The sequence below is a fragment of the Mustela erminea genome, chromosome X (assembly GCF_009829155.1).
Source record: "Mustela erminea isolate mMusErm1 chromosome X, mMusErm1.Pri, whole genome shotgun sequence".
Lineage (NCBI taxonomy): Eukaryota > Metazoa > Chordata > Mammalia > Carnivora > Mustelidae > Mustela > Mustela erminea.
In genome coordinates this window covers 17,538,933-17,553,086 of record NC_045635.1, presented here as the reverse complement: position 1 = coordinate 17,553,086, position 14,154 = coordinate 17,538,933, and the positions used below count along the sequence as shown (strand labels likewise).

Genomic DNA, 14,154 nt, shown 5'->3' with positions numbered 1-14,154 from the left:
CAAAAATATTTCTTAAAAAATAAGCAGGGGCACCTGGGTGGCTCAGTGGGATAAAGCCTCTGCCTTCAGCTCAGGTCATGATCCCGGGGTCATGGGATCGAGTCCCACATGGGGCTCTCTGCTCGGCAGGGAGCCTGCTTCCCCCTCTCTCTCTGCTTGCCTCTCTGCCTACTTGTGATCTGTCAGACAAATAAATATAATCTTTAAAAAAATAAACAATCATCTTTTCTTTATATAAGTATCGTGCCAATACTCAACACTAAGTATACTAAGAAAAAGGAACATCAAGACCAAGTTTTCATGGCTCTGCCATAAAACGTGAAAGCCTAGGGGCACCTGGGTGGCTCGGATGGTTAAGCGTCTGACTCTTGGTTTAGGTTCAGATCGCGATCTCAGGGTCACAGGTTGGGGCCCCGGGGGTCCTGGTCGGACTCCGCCCTCTGAGTGGTGTCCGCTTCCCCCTCCCTCTGCCCCTCCTCACCCCCATTCACACATTCTAAGATTAAAAAAAAAGATAAAATCTTTCAAATAAAAAATAAAAATAAAACATGAAAGCCCAGACAATCCATGGGTTATTATGACATAAATGTTCCTTTCAAAAAAACAGCCCTGCCAAGGACAAACTAGGACACATCCACAATGATGCTCTTTGTCATGAAAGCACCATAACCTGAAACAGTTCACTTTGCTATGCTAAGTGACTAGGATACCTAACTAGGGTAGCTAGTTAGCTAACTAGGTAGCTACCTAACTAGGGTAGGGATGGAATACTTACTAACGTCCCCGCTAAGGATGAGAATATTCCCAAATTGCTTCGAGTGTAGAATTTTAATGTTCTGATAAGGTGAATCTTCATCATACACCACTTCATCTATGTCATACTCAACCAGGCGACCATCAGCGGTGGGCCAGTATCTGTCGATAGCTCCTCCTCGAACTATGGGTGGTAATCTGAAAAAAGGGAAAACAAGAATGAGCATTTATAGAACACCACTTATGGGGCCGCTATCTTAAAAGTGAACCTGGAGGGGCACCAGGGTGGCTTAGTCAGCAGACGATGCCATTGTTGACCTTGGGGTTATGAGTTCAAGCCCCACGTTCGGTGTAGTGATTACTTAAAAAAAAAAAAAAGTTTGGGGGGAAAAGCGAACCCGGAAGCATGAATGTATAAAGCAAGCCATGTGGGGCGCCTGGGTGGCTCAGTGAGTTAAGCCGCTGCCTTCGGCTTGGGTCATTATCTTAGGGTCCTGGGATCAAGTCCCGTATCGGGCTCTCTGCTCATCAGGGAGCCTGCTTCCCTCTCTCTCTCTACCTGCCTCTCCGTCTACTTGTGATTTCTCACTGTCAAATAAATAAAATCTTTAAAAAAAAAAAAAAAGCAAACCATGTGCCCTCTGACCAGTTCCAGAATAGTATATAAATGTAAAGCCTGGGTTTTCAGCTATACACAAAACTAGCAAATCTCTGCCACTGTCATACATTACGAGATTACCTTTTTAATGAACCTTTTTGGCATGCCTTCAATTTTCCCTAAAAAAAAAAAAAGGCTCGACAAAATGGCCACCTCAGACATCACACTTCAGTCCAAATACCTCAGCAAGAATCTCTGAGGACGGGTCATCCCACACCACACTGCCACTATCATGTTCACACAAGTGTACGGGGGTCTAATACCATCATCTGGTACACAATCCACATTCAAATGCCCCCACGACTGTCCCAACCATGTCACTTACAGCTGTTCTGCTATTGGATGAGGGATCATAGCTGTATTTTGTTTTCCTTTTTTACCCTCATTTTATCTAGTAAAGTTTTTCTACCTGGTGTGTTTCCTAACATCTCAGGGAAGTGCAGATCAGGTGCTCTGCAGAAAATGCCTAAGGTGGGTTTGCGTGAACACCTCTTTCTTCATTAAGTCAGGGGAGCAGATATTTCCACAAGGAGCACATCAGGGGCACAAGCTGTGTGCTTGTCCTATCATTAGAGATGCTAAGTGTGACCAGTTGGTTCAAGCGGATGGCACTAGATCCCTCCCAATTGCAAAGGTACCTTTTTTCCCTTGGACATTAGTAAGCAGCCTGTGGGGCAGCCCTCTCAAACTGCGCGAAAGCCCTGATCTCTCCACAAATCTCCAGTAGTAGCTTTGGCATCTAGAAGATTCTTGCCTGAATATATTATTACTACTAGAAGGATTGCAAACTGAGAATTTCCCATCCCATTCTTTTGCAAACGCTCAGTATTTCAGACAGTGTGAATGTACTAGGAACTACCAGCAGAGGACACTAAATGACAATGAAAACCACAGCCTGAACCGGGGATTGGCAAATCGAACAGAAGCACAAAATGAGAACTAGCTCCCTACCTACCTGTGTGCAAGTCATGTGCTCTCCAGCAACAGTCAAACAGCTGTATGCTGAGATCTGCTACCTCTGACTTCCTCTGGTGAGTCTCTGCCCTCCCACGCACCTGTTTCCAGGAATACAGTCTGAACCTGTTTTAATGAAGCTTCCTCTGAGCAAACACTGACAACCATGAAGAACATCAAGACTGGGGCGCTGGGTTGGCTCAGTCGGTTCAGTGTCCGACTAGATTTCAGCTCAGGACATGATCTCAGGGTCACGGGATGGAGCCCCACATTGGGCTGTGCGCTGGGTATGCGGTATGCTGGAGATTCTCTGTCCTTCTGCTTCTGCCCCTCCCCCTGCTTGCATGTGCACTCTGTGTGTGTGTGTGTGTGTGTGTATACATATAGACAACATTCAGATTTACAAAGCAGATTCCCATTAATTCTCATTTAATCCTAGCAACTCTTGATTTAACCCCTCCCTGCACTGCTGAAGTGAACAAAGGCAGCTGCTAGAATGTTCGCAGACCAGGCCTGTCTTGTAACATGTGGAGACCCAAACAGGACAATACATTCTCCTCCCTGGCCCAGAGCAGGCAAACAGGACTTGGGGGAAGCCTCTTCGAGCCCTGACTAATGGTTGGTGGCTACACAGAGGTAGGAGCGTCAACTACCAGTGACCTTAGATGAAGGTGAAAAATGCCAAGTCATGGGCTTTCAGGGGAGGAAACCCACCCCCTGGTTGACAGGCAAGCAAGCTATAAGAAATTACTAAACTATGCAAAAACCTGATGAAACAAAATGTCCATTCTCAACTGTGTCACTAAGTGCCTTGGCGGAAGTAAGGAACTCATGGCAACACAACGGTTTTCATTTGTTTTAATTTTATTAAATTTTCTTAAGATTTCATCCTTAAGTAATCTCTACACCCAAGATGGGCTCCAACTCATGACCCCGAGATCAAGAGTGGCACGCCTGACCGACTGACGCAGCTCGGCGCCCGGCAACACAATGGTTTTTAGTCTGGCAAAGAAACAACAAGGATCTCTAACAGGATGAGGAAGCCATTTATCTTGATGAAGTACTCATCCTAGCATGAAGGGCATCTCCTTGTAATGGGCTACCGGAGATGTTCTGGAGCCCAGCACAACCCCTCTTTCAACCTTCACTGCTGAAAATTGAAGAGGATTGTAGAGAGCAAGTCAGACAGAGCAAGTCCCGGGTCTCAGGTACACTGTGCCTACTGCACTCTCCCTCACCCCCGACCCCGACCCTGACAAAACTTAGTGGACGTAAGCTTGTTTTCCTGTTCCTTTTCTTTGGAAAAAGAGAATATACAAATAACTTATCTAATGTACCTCATAGCTTTTTTTTTAAGATTTTATTTATTCATTTGACAGAAAGAGACACAGCAGGAGAGGGAACACAAGTGGGGGATGGCGTGGGAGAGGGAGAAGCAGGCTCCCCGCCAAGCAGGGAGCCTGATGTGGGGCTCGATCCCAGCACCCTGAGATCATGACTAGAGCTGCAGGCAGACACTCAACGACTGAGCCACCCAAGTGCCCCCATCCCATGGCCCACAGGGGAATAATGATTTCAGATAATGTCACTAGTTACTTGATGACTAAATTTCTAACCATATCATTCCCCAGACAGAAAAATGGCATCATTCTTGTCCTTTTGAGGCCAATTACAAAAAGCCTGCCACCAAGTACTCCCAGTCACTCCTGGACCCCTCTACCGTGATTTTACGAAAAGCTGTAAGGAGCGATGACAAGCAAAAGCAAGGTCTGTATTCTGAACTGAAAATATGAAGCTGAACTCCACTCTCGCTTGGAGAACTGCTCTACCCGAAACAAAGACTTCTCGTGGGTGCCAAAACCCATAAATGTATTCCATCTACTTACTTACTCCTAGAAGTAACCCCAATAAAAGCAAGACCAATAAAAATCAGAGGCATTTTGATGTTGGCCAATTCATCATCACAGAGTTAACACATTTCAGAACACAGTGGGAACCCTCTGAATTCAGGTTGGTGCACACATAGGTGTGCACCAGTCGAAGGAATGCTAAAAACCTCTGCAAGCAGGGAAAGGTGGAAAGCCCAGAAAAGTGGATGGGTGTGGACATGTTTTTAAGGACAGGGAAGAGGGAAATATGGCTGAGGAGATGTATACTGAACTTAGGTGGGGTAAACAAATCTTGGTGCTCTGACCGACTTCCACAGTGGGCAAGTTGTACACTATTGTGTTCATTTACTGGCAGTTTCCTGCTTTCTACCCTATCGGGAGATTAACCAACATTCTAGTTGCCTTACATCAGCCCTGGAGCTTTCCTGTGGTCTGAAAAAACTTAGCATGCTGAGCTAATAAGTCCTCCACACACATCCTAGGTCTTGCCAAAATGAATGCCTGCTTCTGGAAAGTCCTGTCAACTAGAGCAATCTGTATTCTGGTCGCTTCCATCAGTGATGGCATGACCTTGATAAAGTCCCTTTAGGTTTCTCTGTGTTTGCTGTTGTGAGTAAGAGACAGATCTCCCACTATTCAGGGCCTGATAAGGAGCCATCCAGAGACAAGAGCAAACTGGTGAGAATTACTTGTGGGGCATCCATGATTAACTCCTATTCTTAATTCCCAGGCCTCTCACAAGACTCAGTCCATTCCAACAAATGTCAAAGCTGTGACTTCTATCAAAGCTCTTTTAAAATCTGTTGCCATGCACAAATACCATTGCAGTGTTCAAAAGAAATGTTCCATATCTGCGCTGTGCACTAGCCCTTAGCTCCTGACAGGGGCCAGTGAGACTGAGGAATGGAACTTTTTTATTAACTGAAATTTAAATAGCCACAGTCAGGATCGGGACTCGGGGGCTTAACTGCTCAGGGTGGGTGGCCTCTCGGATTCTTAGTATCTTGCCAAGTCACCTTACTCAAAAGCTTTGAGGCAAATTTTCTATCACCCCGTCTTGTCATAAATCTTAGAACTGAATTCCACTCCGGAGCCCCAGAGCTCTGAGCAGAGACAGCAACCTTTTCACTTTCCTGGACCAGGGTGGGGAGTTCTCTCACTCCCCTACGACTGAGGCGGAAGCCTCCCCCAGCTCCTCTGCCTTATCCGCTTCCAGATCCTGATTCACTCACTATCTCCTCGCTATCTCCTTACTACCTGTGTTTCATTTTACACAGCGCATGCGTGCACACGTGTGTGTGCGTGTGCATATGTGTGTGTTCGTCTATTTTGTCTTGTTTGGGTGTGAGGCATCCAGTAGCTCAGTCTACCATGTTGGCCAGAAGCAGACACTACTCGGGGACAACACCGCCATTCTAATTTTACCAGTTAAACAAATATAAAAGGACATTCAGGAGTGGACTTACCGCTTCACCCGCACAGTACTGTCCTGACTCAATTCTTTCATTCTTTCTTCTACTTTGTTCAAAAGCTACAATTCAAAGAAAAGAAGTCATTGGGCTTACAGAAGAAGCTGAGTAGAACAGCTAAGGCTCCAGGAGGCTGAGGCCATGGTGACAGAGCTGGGCGATATTCCTGACCTCCGCCATCCCTGCAGCGGCCTCCAGGCCTGGCCCAGTTCCACACACCCCCGCCAACCCGGCCTCCTGGTGCTAAGCTCAGTTCAAGTCACCAGCAAGGTAACAGGAAAGGGGAGAGCACAAGGATAATGCAGATATAACATACTGCTCAAGGGTTTACATTTCGTCCAATGGAAAGTAAAATTACTCAGTTTTCAAGCAGCCAAAGGAACAAGGACAAGCCAGGTCCCTAACAATTGAGGAACCACTATTTTTCTTCTAAAATCACTTAGCTGGAATTTAAACTTAACTGGGAGATCAGCACTTGCATAAAATCATATTATCATTAAAAATATGAGATTTGATAACCCTCTAATATCTGTAATTAAAAATCGGTAAAAAAAAATTAAAGAAAAGTAAATAAAAGTGAAAAACCAACACTGTCCACTTCTTGGCCTTGCAAATCACCATCATAACTCTGAAGATCCAACAACACCAATCCATGCGGGTAAATTCTCAAACTGGCAAAGCTACAAAAGAAAGCATAATTTGAAGGTTAGGAATTGTATCATGGCATTCAAAAGAAGAAAAAAGACACCAACCCACCTAACTAAAAGGAAAGACCGCTGCTCTTTTTCCCCCTACGTTACATGGTTAAGCCTTTGCTTTCTTACAAGAACGTCTTCTTGGAGGTGGGGAGCCACCAATCATTTAGGGAAGATTTAGACAGTCAGCAGATGCTAATGTTTTCACATAACAGGTTCTTGGGCCCCAAAAGTGATTCACTAGCAAGTTCTGTGAACCGGATTTTTTTTTTAATTAAAAAAAAATACAGTAAATTCCACCCCAACTCATGACCCCAAAATCAAAAATCACATACTCTACTGATTGAGCCAGCCAAGTGCCCTGGTGAACCTGATTTTTTTTTTTTTAATCTTTTTACCTTATTGAGCGAACCTGATTTTTCAGAAGGTTCCTGGTACATAATTTGGCCAAGTTTAGTAACCATGGCCCTTCATCTTCAGGCCTTCCCAATTAACCTTCAGCAAGTTCACAATGGAGCCATGGTTTTCTGACTGCAAGCAAGTGGTGGTTAAACTGACTGAGATCAGGGTTGGCACACTCTAGCCCTACAGACTGCAAACCAGATCCAGCCTCCAAGACTTGTTTTTGTAAAGCCTGCAGACTAAGAATGGTTTTCACATTTTTAAGGAGTTGTTTAACAAAGAGAGAGAGAATATGACAGAGACTCTTAAGTGGCTCCCTACGAAACAAGCTTTCTGACCCCTAATTTGGGGGATCTTTGCATTTTTCTTAAAATATCAGAGTGGGGGACACCTGGGTGGCCCAGTGGGTTAAGCCTCTGCCTTCAGCTCAGGTCATGATCCCAGGGTGCTGGGATCGAGCCCCACATCGGGCTCTCTGCTCAGCGGGGAGCCTGCTTCTTCCTCTCTCTTTGCCTGCTTCTCTGCCTCCTTGTGATCTTTCTCTCTGTCCAAAAAATAAATAAAATCTTTAAAAAAAATCAGAGTGAATCACATGCAATAAAAGTCTATTATGTAGAGAAACTTCTGCTTCAATCATACATGTACCTGTACTGTACAGACACAGATGACTGTGTACAGGGTTATGATATAAAAATACTTCTTGGGGTGCCTGGGTGGCTCAATCAGTTACGGGTCTGCCTTCAGCTCAGGTCACTGATCTCAGGGTTCTGAGACCAAGCCCCACATCAGGCTCCCTGCTCAACAAGGAATCTGCTTCTCCCTCAGCCTCTGTCGCTGCTCCTTCCCCTACTTGTGCTTTCTCTCTGTCAAATAAAATCTTAAAAAATAAAAAGGAATAAAATAAAATTACTTCTTAATTTAAGTTGTGGTTAAAGAGACATTTGAAAGGTACTAAATTAGAAGAACTCGATAGGCAGCGTGCCTGGATTAAAAACTCAACACTACTAGTTAATTTCACCTTCAGCCTTTAAAGGGCCCCCAAATCAAGTTCAGGTCCAGGAAACCACAAATAATTTACATCTGACTGAGCCTATCATTCCTTCCCCCCCACCACCACCACCACAGCACAAAGGAGAGGGCCTGGAGAGGAGTAAGGGTGGAGAAACATCACCCTTAACCACCCGGGGCTTCTAGTGCAGTCCTCTGCCCATGGAGCGACAGAACCCAGGAGCACAGACAATGCTGAAGTGAAGAGCAAGTACAAAAAGCTCAAGGAATTAAAACCAGCCTGTGGACCAGGACCACACCATCAAAAAGGGGCTGTTAATCAAAAGTCAGGCCAGAAGCTGAGTATGGTCCTTCTGAGCTGGTGCCTGGTCGCCCAGGCAGGGGTGGGAGCAGTGAAGTTTCAGGACAGGCACCACGGGGATGGGGCCCAGGGGAGCAAGTGAGAGAAGAGGGAGACCAATGCTGAAAATACGTTTTTAAACGAAGCATGTTAATTTTCATTTTTTCTGCTTTCAGAAGCAATTTCTAAACAGCTCTTGTCATTCATTCAAAATTCCCTTCCGGGAAGAATTCCAGGTCCCCCAGACAACTGGAAATGGTGTCTATGGTAGATTTAAGAAGTGAGGCAGAGAAGTCGGCAGGGCCTGGCTGCAAAGGCAGGAGATTCTAAGAGAATCAGGCTTCAAAGGGCCAACGGGGGCGGCGGGGTGGCAATGTGACATGGTTCGATTTGCTGCGGTCCCCAAAGGATGGACCACATCCAGGACAGCAAGAGACCTTGGCGGAGAAGGTGGAGGAAAGAGGCCAGGATGGAGAGGGGCTGAATGGAAGCCTGCAGGAGCTGGACGGGATCAAGGACAGCTTCCAAACTCCACTTGCAGGAAACGTGTTATTAACTGGGCCAGGGCGCCGAGGAGGGAGGGCAGGAGAGCCTGGCGGTGGTGTTGCTTTGGGATCACCCTTTTGGTGGTGGTGTTGCTTTGGGATCACCCTTGAGAAAAATTATTCTAGATACGTGTCAGGTATCTGTTAAACACATGCGTGGACATTTACTACATAGTCACAAATACAAATCTGGGCCTGGCGAGAGAGGAGCTGGGGAAGTCTTTGAGAGGCATCAAGAGAGGGAAGACCAATTATCCCCGTGGGGTGGAGCATGTTGATTTAGAAAGAGAATAACAAAAGGGGACACTCAGAAGTTCAAGTTTCCCTCATCTCCAGCATTGCCTTTTGGGCCTCTGAGGTTGTGGGAGTGGTTATTTTTCCTTTTAAGAGAGAAACAAGGGAGAGAATGCGGGACATTAATGAAACCGTATGGAATTCTAGTACTTTGTACCCACTGGGGGAAATAGAATTAAAGCCATTGAAAATACCCAGGAGTTCACATTTTAAAATTAATAGTGCAAATTACAAAGAATCTTACTAGTTCTGCCTACTAAACCAGTCTAGATAGAATACAAACCTAGACTTAGGATAGCACAAAGAGCTTAACACTCTGGGGTCTTCTGTTATTGGTCAGTTCTTAATTTAGGTTTCCTTTCCTATTCCCACAAAATACTGGCTCTCATGTACATATTGATTAGGTCAAGTCTGGATAGTCTATAAGAGTCTTAAGGAAAAGAAAAAAAACAGCCTGAAATCTTGGATCCCCTCAGCTTCCTGTCCCCCTCCCATTCCGCATTTGATAATGGTCTGCATTAATCACTAACAACTTCTACCAGGGCTATTCACGGCGTGGTCAGCCGACCACAGACCAGCAGCATCAGCTAGCTGAAAATGCGACTTCCAGTGCTGCCCCAGAGCGGCTCCATCAAAAAACTCTTGGATTGGGGCCCGGGAATCGGGTTTAACCACCTCTGAATCGTGGCCTGCAGTTCACACTGCTTCTGCTGCCCAGGGGTTCTGGGTCCTGGCCACACAGAATCACCTGGTTGGGGGCGGGGGCTTTGGAAAAATCCTAATGCCCAGTGACCTCAATGTCTGGGAGAGTGACTGGGGTAATGTCTTGTGAAAGCACTCCCGGGGGATTCTACTGTGCAGCGAGGGCTATGAAGCACTGAATTCTAGCCCCCCTAGCATGAAACAGATCCCCGGACACGACCCCTCCCCCTTTGTTGTCAGTCCCGCAGTCCGTCTGCCCGGCCCCGCCCCCATGCCCCACCAGCTGAAGTGCTCAGATACGAAGGCCCCTCACCTGCCGTTTTTGTTGATATAGGTCGCTAGATAACCATGGTCTTGCCAGTTGTGCACGGACTCCGTCATCCCTTGCTCCTGGAAAATGGACTGGAGGCCTTTCAGAATGGTCTCGCCATCAGCTGGAGAAAGAGGGAGAGAAGGCCAGGTGGTCAGGATAAAACACATCCCAAAGGAAAGCCAGTGAGGTGTGGTTTGGTGACCGAACTTGGTAAGAAAACCTGAACACAGAGTTGCCGGAAGTCACTTGGGCCCGTCGTCATGAGCTATGGAGGTTCTCAACCCCATGCGGATTACCAGGTTACACAAGACAGACACAGAAACACCAAGCACAAAGTTATTGTGCCAAGGATGCAGACAGGTTTTCGGCCAACTGGAGAGGACACAACACAATGTTCAGTTATGCACTGTGACCCCATCCGTGGCCAGTGGCCCATCTTGCCCAAGGGAAGCTCGGTATCCCCGGGTAGGACTTCGGTCAAGGTTATAGAAATTGCATTAATCTCTGCAGGTTCACAGGATGCCTGAATCTTCAAGGACATCTAAAATTATGACGCCTACGAGGAAAGGCAAGATGCAATTTGTTCTCCTCTAGTTCGATCTGCTAAGCACTCACTGTCTGAGAAGAGTAAGGTAAAAAACAGAGAGGAGACAGAATGGATTACTCTGTACTGTCCCACGAGCCCTCCGCGGGCTGGTGCTTTTTCCACATGACAGAAAAAAAACAGTGTAGGCTGCAAAGCGTCAAAATGGACAGTATGTACAAAGAGTGTATCTGCGACCCGAACCAAGGCAAAAGAAAAAAACAAAAAGATTCACAGCTGACCGCAGTGTGGTTTCACCAGAAAACTCACACTAGAATTCCTTCCATAAACTAAGGAGTGCCAGTGCTTGGACTAGACGTTAAGGAATTTTTCCACCCTACTTAGAATCTATCTCCAGCGATGTCTGGAATGATGCTCCCAAGACCTTCCAGAGCACAGTAAGAATGAAGACCACAAACTGCCTTCAGAGGCCAAATTAGACAGGAAATGTGTCTTAGTCTAGCGAGCATAGACTTTTCAAAAAACTCCGAAGTTAGCTGCCACTTAAAAACCAGACTTCAGGGCACCTGAGTGGCTCAGTTGGTTAAGCTTCTGCCTTTGGCTCAGGTCATGATAACAGGGTCCCAAGATCCAATCCAGCCCTGCAGCAGGGTCCCGGCTCAGCAGAGCGTCGGCTTCTCCCTTTCCCTCTGTTCCTCTCCCTGCTGTTGTTCTCTCTCTCTCAAGTAAATAAAATCTTTAAAAAAAAATTCCACCTACCCCCACCGTAATGGGTGGAATGGTGGCCCCCAAAAGGTATGTCCACATCCTGACCCCCAGAACCTGGAAGTGTGACCTGATTTGGAAAAAGGGTTTTGCAGACATAATTATAGATCCAGAGGTGAGATCATCCCCGATTAGGCAGGTGGGACCTAAATCCAAGGACAAGCGCCCTCCTGACAGAAGATGAGACACAGGGATAAAGAGCAGCAGGTGCCAGAACACCAGGAGCCCCTGCATCCAGAAGATCCAAGTTAGGACTCTCTCCCCTGGAGCCTTTAGGAGGACCATGGCCCTGCCAATAATAATTTTGAACTTCTGGCCTCCAGAACAGGGAGAAAATGTGTCTGTTCCTGTAAGCCACATGATCACAGCACTTGTGCCAGAGCTCCGGCAGACGGATACGCCCACCAAAATCGGTACTTTCAATTTCACTTAACAAATGATGGCAAACAGCGTAGCAAAAACGGCAGTGAAGGCATCACTTGCTAATCCTTTGAGTCAAACCGAACACAGGGCTATTAGGACAGCACAACCAAAACTCATGGATGACATTTAAAACACAACTAGTTCAGTGTGCAGCTCGAAGCCCCCACACAGCAGCAGGGACACACAAGTGGGTCACAACGGGGGCCTGTATGTTACCAGCCACTGCGTGAGATGAAGACTTCAAACTTCGCACGACAGTATCTGCTGGGGTTCACCCACCAGGAAGGCAAATCCTCCTCTGAGAAGGCAGCACCCAGGACGCCACAGTGAGAGAGAGCAGGGGACCGGGGTAGAGCCAGAGAATGTCAGGGTGGCCAAGCCCTCTGCCAGCTGAGCTGCGGCTGCACCCGGGAAAAGGCCCCCCATCAGGGAAAGGCTCCTGGGGCCCGCGCACACCACGCCCTCATCGCAACACAAGCACTGACCTCACACCTCATTAGTGTCGCTCAGTTCCGGCAAAACTGTGTCTTTGGGAAACTCACTGAGAAAAGAGCTGGCTTCATGATTCTGAAAGTGGTTTCAGGAAATTAAAAGGGGGAAGCTTGAATTCTATCCTCTGAATGATACACAGTTTTAAGACGAAAATCCACCCCCTAAAAATTTCCGACTTCAAACTTCATAAAAAGAAGAGACCTCGTGGGGCGCCTGGGTGGCTCAGTAGGTTAAAGCCTACACCTTTGGCTCAGGTCATGATCCCAGGGTCCTGGGATCGAGCCCCGCATCGTGCTCTCTGGTCAGCGGGAGCCTGCTCCCCCTGCCCCAACCCTGCCGCCGCCTGCCTCTCTGCCTACTTGTGATCTCTGTCTGTCAAATAAATAAATCAAGTCTTAAAAAAAAAAAAAAAGAACCTTGTTCAGTCTGTCTGCCACTGAAGCCTGCTGGGGACAAGCTACGAGGAAGTGACTGAGCTGCAGGGCGGTAAAGACAACGTGCCCAGCATGGCCGAGTCCCACTGAGCCCAGCGCTACTTGCCCTGAACAAGAAAGCCACTATGTCATTATTCAACCCCTCCTTGGCTAGAACACACGTTTTCTGTTTTGAAAGTGTATAAAACAAGTCATCACTCCTGGTAAATGGCCGCAAGACTGGGTTCTGTTGGCACATTACAGAACACGAATCCCCTATGCTGGTGAGGGGGACCCTTCAGACAGGGCCACCCCATGCAGGGAAGGCGGACCTCGGTCCCAGGGCTGAGCTGGAGAAAACTCTTCCTTGGGCCAGGAAAAGGGGTGTCTTTGTCTAATACACCGAAAACCCTTGATAGAGAGCCGCCCCCTTTTTCTAGCAGGCACAATTAGTGGAAAGGCACTGAGGGGGCCAGTGGAGGCCCTCCAACCAGGTTTCAAACAGAAGAAAAACATATTATGACAGAAACCCACTGGAGAGTGTTATGTATTTCTATACTATGGGCTTGCCCCTCAGTCCAAAGAAATCTGCCAGGTCTGAATGTTATTTCCGGCTGTCACCTCTGCCTGGTCCCTTGTGGGCACTCAATGTGCCGGCCCTGTGGGGGATACAGTGATGTGCCTTTCTGCACTCACTGTTCCCAGCCCTTGGAGAAGATTCCAGAAAGGGGCTCCAGAGCAGAAACTACCCAGCAACTCTTTTCCAGAACTAAGGTTTGAAAATGAAAACAAAGCCAAGGACGTGAGCTCCACTAGGTTCAACAATGAGGCCTGCTTGGTCATTTTTTTTAAGATTTTATTTATTTATTTGACAGAGAGAGATCACAAGTAGGCATACTGGCAGGCAGAGAGAGAGAGGGGGAAGCAGGCTTCCCTGCTGAGCAGAGAACCCGATGCGGGGCTCAATTCCAGGACCCTGGGATCATGACCTGAGCCGAAGGCAGAGGCTTTACCCCAACTGAGCCACCCAGGTGCCCTTTGCTTGGTCATCTTGATCTCAGGGGCTCAATAAATGTTTTGTGGTAAATGAAAATTTATTTTAGTTGGCTAAATTAATCAACCATATTGCTGTATCTTTGTAGAGTTTCTAGAATGTCTAAACCTGTGGTTTTCAATCCTAACAATGCATTATAATTACCTGGGGAGTTTTTTTAAAGTGGTATGTCACATCCCAGACCAATTAAATAAAAACCTGTGGGTGAGAACCAGGCATCAGTATTTTTCAGAGCTCCCTGGGAAATTCCAATGTACAGCCATGGTTGAGAACCACTGAGCAAAACCACCAGATACAAGAAAGAACAAGAAATCCCCACTATTTCCAAACTCATTAGTCGAGTCACCAAAAGGTTATAAAAAATGTTGAAAAGGGTCTGAAAAAAGCCTGAACTCCTTACTAACAGGTAGCCTCTTATTAGCCAGTAGCCTAGGACATGCC

General features: G+C 46.8%; 1 protein-coding gene across 1 annotated transcript in view; it reads right to left on the bottom strand.

Moving 5' to 3' along the window:
* SMS (spermine synthase) overlaps window positions 1-14,154 on the bottom strand; it is a 48,514-nt gene that overhangs the window by 18,251 nt on the left and 16,109 nt on the right. Inside the window, exons 2-5 of the mRNA XM_032330009.1 lie at window positions 10,023-10,143; window positions 6,313-6,403; window positions 5,721-5,785; window positions 776-951 (exon numbers count right to left, since the gene is read on the bottom strand). Coding sequence (XP_032185900.1) covers window positions 776-951; window positions 5,721-5,785; window positions 6,313-6,403; window positions 10,023-10,143 — 453 coding nt within the window. The remainder of the gene's footprint in view (window positions 1-775; window positions 952-5,720; window positions 5,786-6,312; window positions 6,404-10,022; window positions 10,144-14,154) is intronic.